This window comes from Oncorhynchus gorbuscha, linkage group LG14 (assembly GCF_021184085.1).
Source record: "Oncorhynchus gorbuscha isolate QuinsamMale2020 ecotype Even-year linkage group LG14, OgorEven_v1.0, whole genome shotgun sequence".
NCBI classification, from domain to species: domain Eukaryota; kingdom Metazoa; phylum Chordata; class Actinopteri; order Salmoniformes; family Salmonidae; genus Oncorhynchus; species Oncorhynchus gorbuscha.
The window spans coordinates 12,446,562-12,464,176 of record NC_060186.1 but is presented as its reverse complement, the minus strand read 5'-3'; the positions used below and the strand labels follow the sequence as shown (position 1 = coordinate 12,464,176).

General features: G+C 46.2%; 1 protein-coding gene across 1 annotated transcript in view; it reads right to left on the bottom strand.

Moving 5' to 3' along the window:
• The window catches only part of LOC123994452 (liprin-alpha-2-like), a 268,132-nt gene that overhangs the window by 45,521 nt on the left and 204,996 nt on the right, over positions 1 to 17,615 (bottom strand). Inside the window, 10 exon segments of the mRNA XM_046297053.1 lie at positions 3,019 to 3,239; positions 4,150 to 4,288; positions 5,639 to 5,730; positions 6,083 to 6,145; positions 6,253 to 6,384; positions 6,664 to 6,747; positions 8,337 to 8,471; positions 11,627 to 11,773; positions 12,644 to 12,865; positions 16,737 to 16,847. Of these exon segments, the coding sequence (XP_046153009.1) occupies positions 3,019 to 3,239; positions 4,150 to 4,288; positions 5,639 to 5,730; positions 6,083 to 6,145; positions 6,253 to 6,384; positions 6,664 to 6,747; positions 8,337 to 8,471; positions 11,627 to 11,773; positions 12,644 to 12,865; positions 16,737 to 16,847 (1,346 nt within the window).

Genomic DNA, 17,615 nt, shown 5'->3' with positions numbered 1-17,615 from the left:
AATGTCTGGTCCCCAGCATGGTCTGTCCAATAAGAGCAGGGTTAAAGTCAGGTAAATGTCTGGTCCCTAGCATGGTCTGTCCAATAAGAGCAGGGTTAAAGTCAGGTAAATGTCTGGTCCCCAGCATGGTCTGTCCAATAAGAGCAGGGTTAAAGTCAGGTAAATGTCTGGTCCCTAGCATGGTCTGTCCAATAAGAGCAGGGTTAAAGTCAGGTAAATGTCTGGTCCCTAGCATGGTCTGTCCAATAAGAGCAGGGTTAAAGTCAGGTAAATGTCTGGTCCCTAGCATGGTCTGTCCAATAAGAGCAGGGTTAAAGTCAGGTAAATGTCTGGTCCCTAGCATGGTCTGTCCAATAAGAGCAGGGTTAAAGTCAGGTAAATGTCTGGTCCCTAGCATGGGCTGTCCAATAAGAGCAGGGTTAAAGTCAGGTAAATGTCTGGTCCCTAGCATGGGCTGTCCAATAAGAGCAGGGTTAAAGTCAGGTAAATGTCTGGTCCCTAGCATGGGCTGTCCAATAAGAGCAGGGTTAAAGTCAGGTAAATGTCTGGTCCCTAGCATGGTCTGTCCAATAAGAGCAGGGTTAAAGTCAGGTAAATGTCTGGTCCCTAGCATGGTCTGTCCAATAAATGTCTGGTCCCTAGATGGTCTGTCCAGGGTTAAAGTCAGGTAAATGTCTGGTCCCCAGCATGGTCTGTCCAATAAGAGCAGGGTTAAAGTCAGGTAAATGTCTGGTCCCTAGCATGGTCTGTCCAATAAGAGCAGGGTTAAAGTCAGGTAAATGTCTGGTCCCTAGCATGGTCTGTCCAATAAGAGCAGGGTTAAAGTCAGGTAAATGTCTGGTCCCCAGCATGGGCTGTCCAATAAGAGCAGGGTTAAAGTCAGGTAAATGTCTGGTCCCCAGCATGGGCTGTCCAATAAGAGCAGGGTTAAAGTCAGGTAAATGTCTGGTCCCTAGCATGGGCTGTCCAATAAGAGCAGGGTTAAAGTCAGGTAAATGTCTGGTCCCTAGCATGGTCTGTCCAATAAGAGTAGGGTTAAAGTCAGGTAAATGTCTGGTCCCCAGCATGGGCTGTCCAATAAGAGCAGGGTTAAAGTCAGGTAAATGTCTGGTCCCTAGCATGGGCTGTCCAATAAGAGCAGGGTTAAAGTCAGGTAAATGTCTGGTCCCCAGCATGGTCTGTCCAATAAGAGCAGGGTTAAAGTCAGGTAAATGTCTGGTCCCTAGCATGGTCTGTCCAATAAGAGTAGGGTTAAAGTCAGGTAAATGTCTGGTCCCTAGCATGGTCTGTCCAATAAGAGCGCCAAAGTCAGGTAAATGTCTGGTCCCTAGCAGGTCTGTCCAATAAGAGTAGGGTTAAAGTCAGGTAAATGTCTGGTCCCTAGGGTCTGTCCAATAAGAGGAGGGTTAAAGTCAGGTAAATGTCTGGTCCCTAGCATGGTCTGTCCAATAAGAGCAGGGTTAAAGTCAGGTAAATGTCTGGTCCCCAGCATGGTCTGTCCAATAAGAGCAGGGTTAAAGTCAGGTAAATGTCTGGTCCCCAGCATGGTCTGTCCAATAAGAGCAGGGTTAAAGTGGTAAATGTCTGGTCCCTAGCATGGTCTGTCCAATAAGAGCAGGGTTAAAGTCAGGTAAATGTCTGGTCCCTAGCATGGTCTGTCCAATAAGAGCAGGGTTAAAGTCAGGTAAATGTCTGGTCCCTAGTATGGTCTGTCCAATAACTGCAGGTTTAAAGTCAGGTAAATGTCTGGTCCCTAGCATGGTCTGTCCAATAAGAGCAGGGTTAAAGTCAGGTAAATGTCTGGTCCCTAAAATAAGAGCAGGGTTAAAGTCAGGTAAATGTCTGGTCCCCAGCATGGTCTGTCCAATAAGAGCAGGGTTAAAGTCAGGTAAATGTCTGGTCCCCAGCATGGTCTGTCCAATAAGAGCAGGGTTAAAGTCAGGTAAATGTCTGGTCCCTAGTATGGTCTGTCCAATAAGAGCAGGGTTAAAGTCAGGTAAATGTCTGGTCCCTAGCATGGTCTGTCCAATAAGAGCAGGGTTAAAGTCAGGTAAATGTCTGGTCCCCAGCATGGTCTGTCCAATAAGAGCAGGGTTAAAGTCAGGTAAATGTCTGGTCCCTAGCATGGTCTGTCCAATAAGAGCAGGGTTAAAGTCAGGTAAATGTCTGGTCCCTAGCATGGTCTGTCCAATAAGAGCAGGGTTAAAGTCAGGTAAATGTCTGGTCCCTAGTATGGTCTGTCCAATAACTGCAGGTTTAAAGTCAGGTAAATGTCTGGTCCCTAGCATGGTCTGTCCAATAAGAGCAGGGTTAAAGTCAGGTAAATGTCTGGTCCCTAGCATGGTCTGTCCAATAAGAGCAGGGTTAAAGTCAGGTAAATGTCTGGTCCCCAGCATGGTCTGTCCAATAAGAGCAGGGTTAAAGTCAGGTAAATGTCTGGTCCCCAGCATGGTCTGTCCAATAAGAGCAGGGTTAAAGTCAGGTAAATGTCTGGTCCCTAGTATGGTCTGTCCAATAAGAGCAGGGTTAAAGTCAGGTAAATGTCTGGTCCCCAGCATGGTCTGTCCAATAAGAGCAGGGTTAAAGTCAGGTAAACGTCTGGTCCCTAGCATGGTCTGTCCAATAAGAGCAGGGTTAAAGTCAGGTAAATGTCTGGTCCCTAGTATGGTCTGTCCAATAAGAGCAGGGTTAAAGTCAGGTACCCCCCAGCATGGTCTGTCCAATAAGAGCAGGGTTAAAGTCAGGTAAATGTCTGGTCCCTAGTATGGTCTGTCCAATAAGAGCAGGGTTAAAGTCAGGTAAATGTCTGGTCCCCAGCATGGTCTGTCCAATAAGAGCAGGGTTAAAGTCAGGTAAATGTCTGGTCCCTAGCATGGTCTGTCCAATAAGAGTAGGGTTAAAGTCAGGTAAATGTCTGGTCCCTAGCATGGGCTGTCCAATAAGAGTAGGGTTAAAGTCAGGTAAATGTCTGGTCCCTAGCATGGTCTGTCCAATAAGAGCAGGGTTAAGGTCTTGTACCGTATCTCTTTGTTAATGGCGTCCAGCTGCTCCTGCAGCATCATGGCTAGGGTCTGGGCGTCTGAGTGACCGCCGGGGGACAGCAGGTCCATGGAGCTGAACATGGTCTCCCGGTCATCGTCATCAATGTCCGACATGTCAGACATCTCACTCTCAAAGGGGTGGCTACCCAGGATGCCTAGCTGCTGAGAGCGCCACTCGTGCTCCCCCAGTGACTTAGCCTGTAGGGGAGGGAGGGTTCACAGATACAGAAGTGTGCAGTAATCAAGGGAAGGGAGTGTTCTTGAGGTAATCCTGGTAAAAGATCATGGGCAGGATGACATAACTGTAGAGAGATGTGAAAGTTTTATGTAAAGAGACTTGAATATTTTTTTGCACTGTACAAATATTACAGCACACATTATAATTAATGCATTCAATGCAGTATTTTGGTTTGATAAAATAATTGGCTAAGTAAAGCTGTCAGCTTCAGGGAGCCTAAAATGTCTCATAATTCTCCTTTCTTCAGACAAAATAATGAGGCTTGACTTTTAATACACCCCAAAGTATTTTAATAAGCCATTAAATAGTTTTTAATTTAAAAAAAAAACATGCTGAAACAAGCTTCTAAGATTAATGCTGAATGTCAGTATTTATCTCCAGGTTATTTCAGTCTTCATGGTGATTTATGTTACAATCCTGAGACACTGTAACAGTAGCAATTTATAACACTGATCATCAAAGGCAATGCTAACCAATCATACCCATCTCCAACAGGTTTCCCTCTGTCGTGCTAATGCTAACCAATCATACCCATCTCCAACAGGTTTCCCTCTGTCGTGCTAATGCTAACCAATCATACCCATCTCCAACAGTTTTCCCTCTGTCGTGCTAATGCTAACCAATCATACCCATCTCCAACAGTTTTCCCTCTGTCATGCTAATGCTAACCAATCATACCCATCTCCAACAGTTTTCCCTCTGTCGTGCTAATGCTAACAGTCTGGCTCCATGCAACCATGTATGTCATACAGACCTGAGTTCAAAGACTTTATCTGGACTTGTTTAAGCTCTCCTGGCTTAATGGATAGAATAGACCTGGTACTGCCTCTACCTCAGCCAGGGCTGACCAGAGAAAGACTAGATCCTGACCTTGCTCTCGTCCCTGTGGAGACCCATGCGTCCTCTCCTGGGCCTGCGGATGACCTTGGCTGACCGGTAGTGGTCTGACTGGGTCTCAGCCAGGGAGCCCAGGGAGAAGCGGAGCTCCCCCGACGTGTCCAGGTGAGACCTGATAGATAGATAGATAGATAGATAGATAGATAGATAGATAGATAGATAGATAGATAGATAGATAGATAGATAGATAGATGAGAGACAGAAACACAGAGAGAGAGAGAGAGAACATGCATGTCAGACACCGTAACATCAAGTTTGTTCAAAGGCAGCACTGAAATCGCAGATATTGTGCAAAGAATAATGCCAAAACCAAGAGGATCTGCTTGCTTAAAATGGCCTGTTTGTTTATCTAGTAGGAAGACAGTGGTGTGTCGCATCAGACAATTTGTAAGGAATCAACAGTCAGTGCTTGTGTGGTTTTCAACCGGTGGCAAATTGCTTTTTTAATGAGTTGTGACTGAAGAGGACAATCAGGAGATCATGACAGCTGCTGTCATCACAGAACTCTAGCCAAGTTATTGGACTTCATCACACATTTTGTCAGTGGAAAAATAAAATTGAATTTAAATGTAGGTATTGGAGGGAAGCAGAATGATCTGTGTAGTGATACTATCTCTAACCATCTCAGAGAAATGTAGCTGAATCTAAATGGAGATGTTGGGAAAATGTTACAGTTATGTTCTGTCACTACTCCATCTTGAATAAACAGAGACATGCCACATTATTTCTGAGGGTTTCTGTAGGATATCTATATAAAAGGAATCCCCCAACCAGACACACACACACACACACACACACACACACACACACACACACACACACACACACACACACACACACACACACACACACACACACACACACACACACACACACACACACACACACACACACACACACACACACACACACACACACTACAGTGAGAGTACAAAACATTAAGGACACATGCCCCTTCCATGACATAGAATGACCTGGTGAGTTCAGGTAACAGCCATGATCCCTTGTGTGCCATGTGTGCCAATGGGCAAGACAAAGGATAAAGTGCATTGGAACAGGATATGGTAGTCGGTGCCAGAGGCACTGGTTTGTGTCAAGAACTGCAACTGTGCTGGGTTTCTCACGCTCAACAGTTTCCCGTGTGTATCAAGAATGATGCACCACCCAAAGGACATCCAGCCAACCTGACACAACTGTAAACACCCTGTAGAGTCCATGCCCCGACAAATTGAGGGCAAGGGGGGGGGGGTGCAACTCAATATTAAGAAGGTGTTCATAATGTTTTGTACACTCAGTGCATATGCACACACACACACACACACACACACACACACACACACACACACACACACACACACACACACACACACACACACACACACACACACACACACACACACACACACACACACACACACACACACACACACACACACACACAGTCCTACAAACTCACCCATACCGTGACAGAGTGGGTTCTGTGAGTGAGCCTGTTCTCAGTCGGAACTGGTCCAACTCTGATCTCAGCTTGTCTATCTCATCTGCCAGATGAGTCTGGAGGGAAGCCGGGAAACAGGGACAACATGAGGTGTACAGAAAACCTTGTGAAGTTTCTTATTCATTACCGTAAAACCCTGGATTTCAATCTCCACAACATGATTGGACAGCACTTGCTCGTCAGTTCTCGTACTCTCTGCCTGGTTATGGATTTCTATCTCACTATCTGAACCGAGAGCAACGGTTTATTGTGAATATTCAATGGAGAAGATAATAACAACTGAAACCTAAAGTCCAACACCCAGATCATTATTTATCTATAAAAAACACTTTATTAAACCAACCTCGAGTAAAATTAAAAACTGAGGGAGAGAAAAACGGAATCATTTCTGATCCGGGGGGGACGTACTTTATCATGGATTGAATCCTCGTACTGTTTTCTGTAGCCTTCCGAGTCTTGTATTAACACGTTCTGAAATGGAAAGGGAAGTATTCCAGTCAATCTATGGACATTTGCTCAAATTCATCTGAAATAAAACTTTAGGACATATTGGTATTGATGTGGTCTCCATGTTTAACCTTCTCCTCCAGAGCAGCCATCCTCTCTTTCAGGTGGAGCTGAAGGCGTTCGTTGGACTCTGTGAGAAGTCTGTCCACCGTGTCCGACAGGCGCTTGTTGTGTTCCTCGTTCATCTTTTCTCTCTGCCGAGCCTGAGGGGGACAAAAAATACAAAGTGTGTGACTTTCAAAAGCAGAATATAGCAGCATGTAGCTTAATCTAGCATACTAGCCTTATGGCAGCTAGTATGCTAGGCTGCCCATGGTCAGTGAATAGGTGGAATGTAGCATCATGTAGAATAACCTAGCCTAGCATACTTGCCTTATGGCAGCTAGCACGCTAGGCTGCCCATGGTCAGCACACAGGCGGCATTGCATCATGTAGCATAACCTAGCCTAGCATGTTAGCATAGTCCCCCGGGGATGACTCACTCTGAGCAGCTCCTGGTGCTTCTCCTCCAGCTGGCCCTCCAGGTGCCTCATGCGTTCCTCGATGCTGCCGTGGCGCTCCTCCGCCTGCAGGGGCCACCACAGAGACAGGGGTGGGGGGGGAAGAAAGGGGGGCAGGGGGCACAATGACCCGCCAGTTTAGCAGCCATGGAGGGCAACACAGACACATAATGCAGGGGCAACAAGACAAGACAGAGCCAAAAGCCTCTACTCCTCCAGTCTCAGATGGAACAGATAGATCACCAAAGCACAGGTAGAGAGAGAGAGGTGAGAGAAGGGCCAGGTCACAAGCAGTTGCTGCAGCAGTTAAGTCTACTAGCAATGAGCCCAGCCAGTGACATGCAGCTATCCCCACAGTTTCAACCCTGCCTACGGAAAAACAAATATCCCCCACAAGCAATCCCAGTACAATGACTCGCGACAACAAAAAGAAAGAAAACCAGCATGGATTTTTTTTAAATGTAGTCTAGTAGTTAGCGACAGTACTGTGGCACCCTGTGGGACTACCTTCCTAAGAATGGAGTTCATGTCTTGGAGTTTAGCTTCCATAACAAACTGATAATCATCAGGAGAGGAGGCGGAGCTCGAGTCAGACTATGGGGCAGCAGGAGAGGAGAGGAACATATCACAGGGTCAGAGGTGATCACATGCATAGCCTGCACATACAGTACTAACACATAACAAACAACACATTATTGAAAAGACACTCCGGAATATTCTACATGTATGATAATAATCAGTTACCAGCAACACTGTGTGAAAACCTTGTGAAGACTTACAGAAAACGTTTGACCTCTGTCATTGCCAACAACGGGTATATAACAAAGTATTGAGATAAAATTTTGTTATTCACCAAATACTTGTTTTTCACCATAATTTGCAAATCAATTCATTAAAAATACTACAATGTGATTTTCTGGATTTTTTTTCTCATTTTGTCTGTCATAGTTGAAGTGTACCTATGATGAAAATTACAGGCCTCTCTCATCTTTTTAAGTGGGAGAACTTGCACAATTGGAGGTTGACTGAATACTTTTTTGCCCCACTGTACATAAGCAGTTTTGAAATGACCTCTCCTAGAATATGATGGAGCGGTTAAAGTAACTGTCTAGTGACAATCTCACTTTTAAAAGTTCATATTCTGTTAACTCATACCCAAATCAATTTGCTGACTCATCCTATACTCATATTTGTGACCAAAGCATTAATTGGAAAAGAACACATAAAAGACCCCACCTCTGTTTAAAAAATGCTTGCTATTTCCTCCTGGAGGATGAGCTGGCCAATCAGCGGTCTACTTGCATGAATATTTTATATGATCGGTATACGCCCACACCATTCGGTTGTTGCGGTATGCCCACAACATTCCAACAAAGAAAATATGCTTTTTAACACAATTCATTTCAATTTAAAAAAAATTTAGGTCATAATTCATAGAAATCTGGAAGCACTGGAGTTACTTTAATGATGGGAGCAACGTGTGCTGCGTCTGTGTTTATGTGTGTGTGACTGTGTGTGACTGTGTGTGTGTGTGTGTGTGTGTGTGTGTGTGTGTGTGTGTGTGTGTGTGTGTGTGTGTGTGTGTGTGTGTGTGTGTGTGTGTGTGTGTGTGTGTGTGTGTGTGTGTGTGTGTGTGTGTGTGTGTGTCCTCTCACCTTGGTGAGTGCTGCTATCCTCTGGGCCAGTTCAGCCTCCACCTCTGGCAGGGTCTCAGCCTTTCTCATGGTCTGCTGCAGCTTCTGCTCTGCTATCTCCAAACGCTCCAGCAGCTGCCTGTTCTTATCCTCCATCTGCACACACACACACACACACACACGCAATGCATGCACAGGGAAACACACACACAGAGGAAAACATTGTGACTTATGACCTCGTCCCATATCACACATGGAGTTCCACTCAATGCCAATCTCAAGAGCATTATCTGAGTATTTCTGGACAAACTTAAGTCACATGTAATACATATAGAACAGAATACAGTATACATACCACAGCCGACGTGAGTAAAACATTTAAATGTGTTAACCCTCCCCGGCTGCGTCCTCAGAGCATGCGCAGACCAGCTGGCTGGTGTGTTTACGGACATTTCAATCATTCCTTATGAGTGACGATTCGATACCTATCTAGATATAAGGGCTCCAATACGATAGAGGAACGATACATTTAAGTTTGAAACGATTCGGTGCATTCAGTTTGAGTAGAGAACGAATCGATGCGATTTGACGCGATACGATTAGCTGCAGAAACATTTGTTGCATAAACACATTCCTTTTGCCATTCAATATCTGCTGCTGATGGAGCTCATGAGCTGGGCCTCTCTGAGCTGAATCTGTCTATTCCGAAGTGTGTTTGTCTGTAAATGATGTATGTCTATGGTGTATGTACTATGTAAGGCACCTGAGCTGAGCCACCCCACTATCAGATTAGGGGTGGCAATGTTTTTTGTCCCCCCCACTTTGGTTCTGAAATCACCATCACCCACTTGTCATTTTTGCAGATTGTGTTTGATCGAGTAATGTATCAATATGTATCGTTTACAAATAACCTATGACATGGGCAATGAATATAAAGCACAATTTTGGATTGTGAATGCGCACTGGAGGCCTAGTGCGTGGAGCTTGTACAGGTTGCACCAGACTGGGGAGGTGCACTAGAGGCCTGGTGCGTGGAGCTGGCACAGGTTGCACCGGACTGGGGAGGTGCACTAGAGGCCTGGTGCGTGGAGCTGGCACAGGTTGCACCGGACTGGGGAGGTGCACTAGAGGCCTGGTGCGTGGAGCTGGCACAGGTTGCACCGGACTGGGGAGGTGCACTAGAGGCCTGGTGCGTGGAGCTGGCACAGGTTGCACCGGACTGGGGAGGTGCACTAGAGGCCTGGTGCGTGGAGCTGGCACAGGTTGCACCGGACTGGGGAGGTGCACTAGAGGCCTGGTGCGTGGAGCTGGCACAGGTTGCACCTGACTGGGGAGGTGCACTAGAGGCCTGGTGCGTGGAGCTGGCACAGGTTGCACCAGACTGGGGAGGTGCACTAGAGGCCTGATGCGTGGAGCTGGCACAGGTTGCACCGGACTGGTGACACTCTCCTCAGGACTTATTGCTTAAATGTGCACAGAGTACTTTCTGTCTAGCAATGCGAATTCATGTGCGTGTGTGTATATGTGTGTGTTCTCTATAGCTTGGCTATTTTTTTAAATGAAAATCCATCTGCCTTGAGCTCAGCTGTTGGTGCTGTATCTGTGATTGCTCCCTCTCCTTAATCATAACATTATTCACAATACCAAATAACTCAGGCAAAGAAACCATGCACATCCACCCACACAGCATCTTCAAGTAGCTACAATAAAAACCCTGACCCATACGCAAACGACTCAGCTGGAGTTAAACACAATGTCAAGATGTCCTCTCGTTTCAGAATGTTCTAAACTCTTATTAATCAAAGATGAGAGTTATCCTTGATCCACTACTGGCAACAGACGTTGTGTTATTCTTCAGATTGCAGGGGATTTAAGCAAATATGTATTCTATTGTAACTACGGTACTCCCTTAATGTAGAGAACGATCAGCCTCCTGAGCCCATGGAGATCTCCTTTAAACCAGAGACGCCAGAAGAGTTTGAGTATTGTTAAACCAGAGACGCCAGATGTAATTGAGTGTTGTTAAACCAGAGACGCCAGATGTAATTGAGTGTTGTTAAACCAGAGACGCCAGATGTAATTGAGTGTTGTTAAACCAGAGACGCCAGATGTAATTGAGTGTTGTTAAACCAGAGACGCCAGATGTAATTGAGTGTTGTTAAACCAGAGACGCCAGATGTAATTGAGTGTTGTTAAACCAGAGACGCCAGATGTAATTATGTGTTGTTAAACCAGAGACGCCAGATGTAATTGAGTGTTGTTAAACCAGAGACGCCAGATGTAATTGAGTGTTGTTAAACCAGAGACGCCAGATGTAATTGAGTGTTGTTAAACCAGAGACGCCAGATGGAATTGAGTGTTGTTAAACCAGAGACGCCAGATGTAATTGAGTGTTGTTAAACCAGAGACGCCAGATGTAATTGAGTGTTGTTAAACCAGAGACGCCAGATGTAATTGAGTGTTGTTAAACCAGAGACGCCAGATGTAATTGAGTGTTGTTAAACCAGAGACGCCAGATGGGATTGAGTGTTGTTAAACCAAAGACGCCAGATGTAATTGAGTGTTGTTAAACCAGAGACGCCAGATGTAATTGAGTGTTGTTAAACCAGAGACGCCAGATGGGATTGAGTGTTGTTAAACCAGAGACGCCAGATGGAATTGAGTGTTGTTAAACCAGAGACGCCAGATGGAATTGAGTGTTGTTAAACCAGAGACGCCAGATGGAATTGAGTTTTGTTAAACCAGAGACGCCAGATGGAATTGAGTTTTATTAAACCAGAGACGACAGATGGAATTGAGTTTTGTTAAACCAGAGACGACAGATGGAATTGAGTTTTGTTAAACCAGAGACGACAGATGGAATTGAGTTTTGTTAAACCAGAGACGACAGATGGAATTGAGTTTTATTAAACCAGAGACGACAGATGGAATTGAGTTTTGTTAAACCAGAGACGACAGATGGAATTGAGTTTTATTAAACCAGAGACGACAGATGGAATTGAGTTTTATTAAACCAGAGACGACAGATGGAATTGAGTTTTGTTAAACCAGAGACGACAGATGGAATTGAGTTTTGTTAAACCAGAGACACCAGATGGAATTGAGTTTTGCCTTAGCGATAACATGTACTAAAGGGCATAGTTTTTCGAGGTGGGTGGAACCCACGGTGGGGTTTAAAGTGGGTCAGTGGGGACCACTGCTGTAGGTTAAAGTATTCCTCAGATGCTGATCTTAGTTCAGTTTTGTATCCTCCCCAGCTCCCCCACTACTCTAATGGTTAAAGTTAGGATTGTTGGAAGAGGGTAAGTGACCTGTCTGAGGAAGGCTTCCTTATTGGCCAGCTCATTCTCCAGTTTGTCACTGATGTCGTGCAGGGAGGTGGACTCTCTCTGGGCGCTGAGGTACCGCTTCTCCAGAGTGACGATCCTCTCTTCCATGTCCTCCTTCTGACACATAGCCTGTAGGCACACACACACAGATGTACATGTACAATGCACAGACACACACAGTTGAGTACATTTCCTTCTCAACAGCACAAACCGTATCTCCCTAAATCTCCCACGGTTAATTTCCTGTATGGAGTCTCAGTGAGTGTGTGTATAGAGGGGAAGGAAATGTCCTCCAGCGTTGTTATGATATAACACTGTTCTCAGACAGTGGTAATTACTTAAGAGGGCTGGGCTGATAAAGGATCTGAGATCAGTGTACTAGCTGGATCTCACTCCCTGAGCCCAGCCTGCCATCATCATTAGCAATCAATAGCAATCTCAACCAGGGCTAGCCGCTAGCTAGGTGGACCAAGAGCCAGGTCACATTCTGATTCACATCACTGGATACTATTCAATTCTCCTCCAAATCAGAGGGACCAGTGATTGTGTGACTATAATGGTCTGCCTATAGCACAGGACAGATGAGTAGACCATCTCTGAGTACCAATGTGTAGGAAGAAGCCTGGATACATGACTTTTCCGAGAACCATCCAGATTGTCTGAGGCAGTAACTCCTCTCTAAGTCGTCAGAGAGGAGGTTGAGGGAGTGAATGCATAGGTCCCTCATGCTTGTCAATGTATGTTCTCAACAACTCTAACTCTCAACTAACTGTGTGTGTGTGTGTGTGTGTGTGTGTGTGTGTGTGTGTGTGTGTGTGTGTGTGTGTGTGTGTGTGTGTGTGTGTGTGTGTGTGTGTGTGTGTGTGTGTGTGTGTGTGTGTGTGTGTGTGTGTGTGTGTGTGTGTGTGTGTGTGTGTGTGTGTGTGTGTGTGTGTGTGTGTGTGTGTGTCTCTCCTTAGAGAGTGGGTGCATCTCATTTGAATGTACCTCTCTCCTCACCTCTTTGATGTCCCTCTGGTACTTGGTACTCATCTCCTCTGTCTTAATGAGGTCCTTGCGCGCGGTGTCCAGCTCCTGCTCCACCTCGGAGACGCGGGACGACAGGGAGGACATGCGCTCCTTCATCTGGGCCAGCTCATAGTTCTGCTTCTCCAGCAGGTCCTGCAGCTCCACCACCTGGCCCGCCTCATGGGCCGACTCCATGGAGCCGTTGGACAGGCGCTGGAGGACCAGGGGGAGAGGGAATGAGAAAGAATGAGACATTTAACCAGAGGTTTTGACTCTTACTGCATAAACTCCATTTCCATTCAGTCAAATCAGCAGCTAAGTAAAGAATCACAAAATCCTTATGAATTTCTAAATGGATTTCAAAATTGCTTTTCAGCTATTTCTGTTTTTTTGTGGATTGATTTATTTGAAATAATGGAATTCACCTTAACCTTGTTATACGGCACTTTTCTACCAACTCAAGGATGCTTTATGTCAGTTAGGTTCCATGACACAAACTGTTTCAGCTAGCAGAATTGAAATGGATGAGTTGAAACAACATAATTTCCAGTCAAGCCTTCTGCAGTGAGTGCTGAAGTACAGGCTGAGAGGGCCTTGAATCAGACTAGATCCCTCTTCAGACCTCTGCATTTCCCGGTGGAGAAAGATAGCTCTAATACATTTAGGAGCTGGAGGTTGTTGGCCCCCTATTCTGGTTTTATTTCAGATGGACACACAGCCAGGGTGACGGAGGCACTATAAAGATTACTCCAGACTGCATTGAGAGATTGGTTTGGCACTTGCATTAGGAATATGATTTGGTTCGACTCTGGGAGGGAGGGAGAGAGACACACAGAGAGAGACACAGAGAGAGAGAGAGACACACACACACACAGAGAGAGACACAGAGAGACACACACACACACAGAGAGAGACACAGAGAGACACACAGAGAGAGAGAGAGAGACACAGAGAGACACACAGAGAGAGAGAGAGAGAGAGAGAGAGAGAGAGAGAGAGAGAGAGAGAGAGAGAGAGACAGAGAGAGACACACAGAGAGAGAGAGAGAGAGAGAGAGACACACAGAGAGAGAGAGAGAGAGAGAGAGAGAGAGAGGGAGACAGAGAGAGGAGAGAGAGAGACAGAGAGAGGAGAGAGAGAGACACAGAGAGAGACACAGAGTAGAGAGAAAGAGACACAGAGAGAGAGAAAGACACAGGAGAGAGAGAGAGACACACAGAGAGAGAGAGAGACACAGAGAGAGAGAGAGAGACACACAGAGAGAGAGAGAGAGACACACAGAGAGAGAGAGAGAGAGAGAGAGAGAGAGAGAGAGAGAGAGAGAGAGAGAGAGAGAGAGAGAGAGAGAGAGAGAGAGAGAGAGGAGTTATGTTTTTCTTTTCCTCTCCCTCTCTCTTTCTGTCTGTCTATCCTCTCCCTTCTCTCTTTCTTCTCTTTCTTCTACACCCCCTCTCTCTCCCTCCTCTACCCATCCTCATGTATCAGGGCCAGCTGCCCATCCATACCCATCCATCTGGCCATACAGCCCTAATTGAGCCTCTCTCCCTACTGCCTGTGATCAATGATTCACTGTGTAAGGCAACAGGCCCCATTAAATCAGCCCACTGGTTTTAATACCAACACATCAGTCTACTCTCATAATGGACAAACCTTGGGATTTATCTTAGCTTGGCTTTTAGTGCAGGCTGGTTTGAACCTTTCCCAGAGATAACAAGTTATACAGACGGTTCTCGAAATAAAAACTTAATTGCGGCGCGTCTGAGAGTATAGTCGTAAAGCCTGCAGGGAAGTTATCCAGTTGTGGACGAGGTGGACTTGACACTCGTAACAATGCCTTTAGGAGGGATTGACATGGAGTTAAACATTGTTTCTCCATCGAGGCAGATTGATCTGGTAGGGAACGAGCTACTGTGCAACGGTTCCTTTTGCTAAATTAGACGTCTAGCTGTCTATATATCACAGCAGCTTCACAGCGCTGCTAAATTTCATGTCAGTAGCTTGGGCATGTCAGTAAAAGCTAGCCTAACTTAGGTTTTATCTTTTGAAATGGCTAACTGTAAAAGATTACCGCTATGGTTAAATCTTCTTGGTCTTAGTATTCAACAGGAAATAGTCTGAGTTTCGATCACTATATAATATTGAGGCCTTGATGGTTAGAAGTGCAGAGAGTGAAGGGAAAGGCCATGGCTGCCTGACTGCACTAGTTGTCAGGTAAAGCGAGCTCTATGCCCCGCATCATGATGTGACCTGTTGGTTCATTCCTGACGACTGTTGTGTGTTCACTCTACTCCGACACCCTTCTACCCAGGAGCAGTAAGACAGAGAGGAGGTCTCTGCCCCGCCCCCCGGGAGGAAGTAGCCCTGCAGATCATCTGTGTCACTCCCTCTGGATGGAACCTTTACGAGGCTGCCATGACTCCCTCTGGATGGAACCTTAACGAGGCTGCCATGACTCCCTCTGGATGGAACCTTAACGAGGCTGCCATGACTCCCTCTGGATGGAACCTTTACAAGGCTGCCATGACTCCCTCTGGAAGGAACCTTAACGAGGCTGCCATGACTACCTCTGGATGGAACCTTACAAGGCTGCCATGACTCCTCTGGAACCGAGGCTGCCATGACTCCCTCTGGATGGAACCTTAACGAGGCTGCCATGACTCCTCTGGATGGAACCTTAACGAGGCTGCCATGACTCCCTCTGGATGGAACCTTTACGAGGCTGCCATGACTCCCTCTGGATGGAACCTTAATGAGGCTGCCATGACTAACTCTGGATGGAACCTTAACGAGGCTGCCATGACTACCTCTGGATGGAACCTTAACGAGGCTGCCATGACTACCTCTGGATGGAACCTTTACGAGGCTGCCATGACTCCCTCTGGATGGAACCTTAACGAGGCTGCCATGACTAACTCTGGATGGAACCTTAACGAGGCTGCCATGACTACCTCTGGATGGAACCTTAACGAGGCTGCCATGACTACCTCTGGATGGAACCTTTACGAGGCTGCCATGACTCCCTCTGGATGGAACCTTAACGAGGCTGCCATGACTACCTCTGGATGGAACCTTAACGAGGCTGCCATGACTACCTCTGGATGGAACCTTAAAAAGGCTGCCGTGACTCCCTCTGGATGGAACCTTAACAAGGCTGCCATGACTACCTCTGGATGGAACCTTAAAAAGGCTGCCGTGACTACCTCTTCAAACCTCAGCATGGTGACAGTGAGTGACTCCCCTCTCACTAACCCCAAGGAGGGTGTGTGTGACGGAGAGTTTCAACCTTCCAACCACCCTCATCCCCACCCCCCTACTCTGCAGAATGACAGGCCACAGACAGCTGTCGCCCACTCAACTGAATCGTACACTCCTGACAACGTGTCCCCATCACGAGGTGCAGCTCATCCACGAGCCTAGAGATTCAGCTCACATCCAAACCATGAGACGAGAGCTAGAATTGAATTGTCATTGATGTCTCTGTTTGTTGTTCTGCAGTAGCAGCCTCTGTGAGACTAAGACACTGTTGATTTCTGCATTCTAAGTGCTGTATTGATATCTGAGAGGATTGGGAAATTCTCTACGCTTTGACTGCTCAAGGTACTGTGCTTCACTCTGGTCTGACTAATCATGGAAGTGTGGATGCATTATGGGACATTTGATCTCAGACCATTTGTATGCAGATGTAGTCAGAGGTTTGGGAGCTCCAGTATAATGGAATCTGGTGGGGTCATAGACAGTACACATCACCTGATTGTGGGCGTCCATCACGCTGCCTAGCTGGCTGCTCAAAGACACTGTGCTGACAGTGAAGGCCTGTATCTATCGAGCTAGTGAAGTGATAACATGCTTAATACCACGATGATACTGATAACACAGACTATGAATGGACAACTGTGCTGAAACAATGAAAATGGTGGTTGAAAAGTATATATATCCCACACGTTTACGTTGATGTGAAAACTGAAATGTTGAGTGTTAGCCCTGTCAACGTAATGGTAGTAACACATGAGATAAATGATCAACAATAAAAAGCTGTGGATATTGACAGAGAAAAAGAAGGACAGTAAACACAATGGATGCCCACCTTGCTAAGTACCTTCTGGCTGGCATCAGTGCCCTCCAGCATGTCCTCTGACCCGTCCCCTGACGCCACCTTCCTCTGGATGTGGGCATTCTGCTCCCGTAAGGCCACAATCTGCAGAGAGGGACACAGGACAGAGATTAATACCTAGGTCTAGAATAACACAGCAGAGATCAGCCGAGCTGTCAATCACACTTGCAGGCACATGCACAAACGTGTACGCAGGCACAGATATGCACACACACAATTGTCAGCTCCAGCCAGCCATGGTTCTGTCCTGTCAGTGCCTGAGGGGAATAAAACTGATGCGCAAATGTATTAAGGTCAAGGGTCAGGATCTCATTCACTTTCCGAAACACAAACAACCTAAATATTTGCTCAACGACAGCTAACAGCTTATTTCTTACTGTAACAGCTCGTCTGTGTAGAGATTTCTGGAACATTACGCTGCCAGTTAAGTCATGTTATGTCTAGGTATTAACGTGTGTTGTTCAGCGAACCCCTCCTCTCTCTCACCTGAAGAATCTGGTTTTCACTCTTAATCACGTTGCCAGGGGCTACAAACCAGTGACACGACAAGCATAATGAGGCTTTCCCCGACAGGCTGATTAGGACTTTCCCGAGGGGGAAGAAGGGAGGAAATAGCCGGGTAGAGACACTGTTATAATTGTCCAAATTGTTGGGACTATAACCTATTCTTGGACAACACAAACAGCACGGTATGCATTCCTTTATGGAGCCCCCTCACTTCTAATGCCCTTTTACACCGTCGCTAACGACAAGTGACAGCAATGCCAGGGAGACGACATGATGCCTGTAGGGTCAGCCTTCAGAGAAACCTCCCAGACCTTGAAACTAGGAGGAGACAGTCATTGTTTTATG